At 43.0% G+C, this 3,002-nt stretch overlaps 1 protein-coding gene across 1 annotated transcript in view; it reads right to left on the bottom strand.

The window, feature by feature from the left end:
• Positions 1-757: 757 nt before the first annotated feature.
• LRIG2 (leucine rich repeats and immunoglobulin like domains 2) overlaps positions 758-3,002 on the bottom strand; it is a 14,179-nt gene continuing 11,934 nt past the window's right edge. Inside the window, 2 exon segments of the mRNA XM_029084615.1 lie at positions 758-987; positions 1,587-1,875. Coding sequence (XP_028940448.1) covers positions 758-987; positions 1,587-1,875 — 519 coding nt within the window.

Raw genomic sequence — 3,002 nt, 5'->3', positions numbered from 1 at the left:
TGAAATCCATCAATATCACAGTTTCACCACATACCTATAGTAAATTCATTTCTTTCCAAAACAAAGACAGCCCTATCCCCTCGGAAACAAGCTTTCAGTCTTAAAACAAAAACAAAACCCCACCATATGGCTTGATATGCAGCTGTCAAGACTAACAGTATGATACATACTTTGGCATAATAAAAAATATATTTACATTACAGTCAACACATTTATATGCTTAGTGTATACAAAATATTTATAAATGCAAATTTATTTACAACTAGAGTCCATTATTCATAGGAGAAAACAAGCCTCAAAGTTAGACTGGTAACAGACGCCTGCCAACAGTCTAAGGAACAAAAAGCTGGCCAAGAGTTTCATGCTTACAATTACTGGGGAATTCCATGAGGAGGCCCTGAACATTTGTTTTCAAGCAGACAATGCAGTGTGAAATAGCTATGCATTCTTGAGAGATTTTCAAAGCATGCACCAACACGAAGGCTGCTTCCAACATCAAAACCCCATGTTTTAATGCTATTCTTGTGGATATCACTAATTATCCATGTGTTCTGTTGCACATTCCCATTTTCCAATACACAGAAAACCAAGGAAAAAGGGCATGTGCCACCTCCTCCTAGGGAGTGTGACTCTGTTTAGTCAGCCTGTAATTGCAGACACAGCACACAAGCATCTTTGGCCTTAGGGTTAGTCCTGAGGTAGTAAATACAAAAAGTCAGTTGATAGGGATTTGCTCTCCAGACTTCACCTTAGTGTCTTACGTGGTTTCACTATAGTCATGAATGTTCCGTGTCCTATTAAAATCAAAGTTATGTTCACGTAACCTGTGGCAAGGCCGGGGTGAAGCAGCTTGTTCCCGCTCACTGTCAATAATGCCCTCACTTCGAAGAGGTCGTGGGGTCTCACGGGCTGACTGCTGATGCAGAAAGTGGGAGTGAGAGAGCGCCAGGTCTTTGTTTACTCCCCATAAAGGAATCTGAAAGGGTTCTGAGGAAGAAAAGTTAAATAAACAAGAGTGAGATCATGATAAACACTCAAATTTTAGACAGACTTGAGTTGTGCAACTCGGCAGTAACAGTCTTTCCGAGGTTATTTTCTCTTTTTCTGGGAGCAGATTTGACTGGATGCTCTCCTGTTCCAGGAATCTGTTACAGAAACCAGGAACAACACACACAGTTTCAGAGTGAATTTTTAAAAAGGCTACCTGGAAGAAAGTCAACACAGAAACAATCAATTTGGGGGGGAAAAAAATAAAAATGTTTTTGGAGTTCTTTGAGACTCAGGCCAGCTCAAACAGAATGGTTATTTGAATTCCCACTGTAAAGCTTTAACTCTTGGGATCACATTCCACAAGCTTTAAGAGATGAACTGCAGATTAAGAAATACTAGCTTTTTAACATCACCCTCTTCAACTCTTGGGCACTGGATGCAAACTGAGGGCTAGTTCTGAGAACAGGGGGTTAATAAACAGATGAGTTACTCCACAAACTACAGTCACTTGAAGAATTAGCTGTGTATCAATAGTGAAGGGCAGGACAAGGAAGTGGAATACAGGGAATACAAAGCAGCAAGAGGGAGAAGGGGACACTCACCATTAATCTGCTGGGAGGAGATTTTCTTTTCACTTATCTTGTCGTGGTTGGTAAGGAAGACAGGCATGTCTCTGTCTGCTAAGAGATTATCAAGAGTACTGGTTTCATGCTGGGTGCGTGCCGTGTATGTTTCCTTAGGCATCTGCACCATGAGATTAGGGAGAGTTTGATCCAGGGGGTCCTCTTCTGTGATGTAAGCATAGGGACAGTACTCTCGTGTCCGGGAGTAGATGTTTGCATTGTCGTAGCAGTCCGAGCAGATCACCAATGGTGCTGCACCACCTGACAAACACAACAGAAAAACAAAATACTCTCAATAAGGATCCTTGATTTAGACTCTTTCATGTCTCAGCATGATCAGGAGTTACAGTGGCACAGTTTGAAGGGCCTTTATACAGTTAACATGGCAAGAGATCACTCAGCTCGACTGCTTACTGAAGAAGTCACATGAGAAATGCTCCATGTTCACCACCATCCAAACTCTCCATCACACTGCCCTTCTGAGATCAACCAAAATGTGATCGAGAGCAGTCTCATGTTTGCAGAAGGGTTCCATGCAGCTTGGACACCAGGCTGAAACAGCCCTGGAATCAAACCGGGACACCTGTTCTCATCTGCTTATGCTCTTGTACCAGACTCGTACCCTGCAGGCCCACACACCTCAGACCAGATGATCAAGTGGCCATTGACACAAGCTGCTTCTCAAGTCCTTCCTGATACAGACTGCAGTGAAACAGGACTACAGACTAGAGGGAACAGATCATGGGACAGATGTGAAAAAACTTACACTGAAAATCACTTTTGAAAGCCAGCCTGTATAAGGATTGGATGGCTCCTCAGCATTTGGATGGTAAAAAATAGCATCTCTATAGACTCAGTGACATAAATATCCTGAAAAGCATCCAAACAAGGCAGGGAAATTGCATAAATCCTTTAGTCATGATTGTAGCAAGTGGACTGTATGTCTGGGAGAGCCAGTGATTGTATGCCAAGGACAAAAGGTACAGCAAGTCATCTTCCAAGCAAGCTTTATTTCTACCTCTATTGCCTGGACTCTTCAGCTGCCAAAGGGGAAAAAATCTACCTTGATGTTTCACCCAGGAATTCTCTAACAGCATCCCCACCTTGCTGAACAGCTCACAAACCCCGCAGCAAAGAGCCTCTGGAGGGAACTGTGCTACTCTGGCACCTGAAGGACAGCGGTCATGACCTCTACACACAAAGGCACTCTTGGTAATTAACCAACACTAGAAGAAAAACTGGAGATGCCTCAAACTCAGAACAGTCAATGGAAATTTTCAGATCAACCTGAGTTCTTCTCTAAGAAAAGTCACCTTTGAGGTCAATATGCAGCACTACCATTGTACAACACACTGTGTGATGCTACGAGGGCTCGACTGCGCACTGGAG

This window comes from Antrostomus carolinensis, unplaced genomic scaffold, assembly GCF_000700745.2.
Source record: "Antrostomus carolinensis isolate BGI_N321 unplaced genomic scaffold, ASM70074v2 scaffold25314, whole genome shotgun sequence".
Taxonomy (NCBI): Eukaryota; Metazoa; Chordata; class Aves; order Caprimulgiformes; family Caprimulgidae; genus Antrostomus; species Antrostomus carolinensis.
The sequence above is the reverse complement of the archived record's forward strand: the minus strand, read 5'-3'. Positions and strand labels throughout refer to the sequence as shown.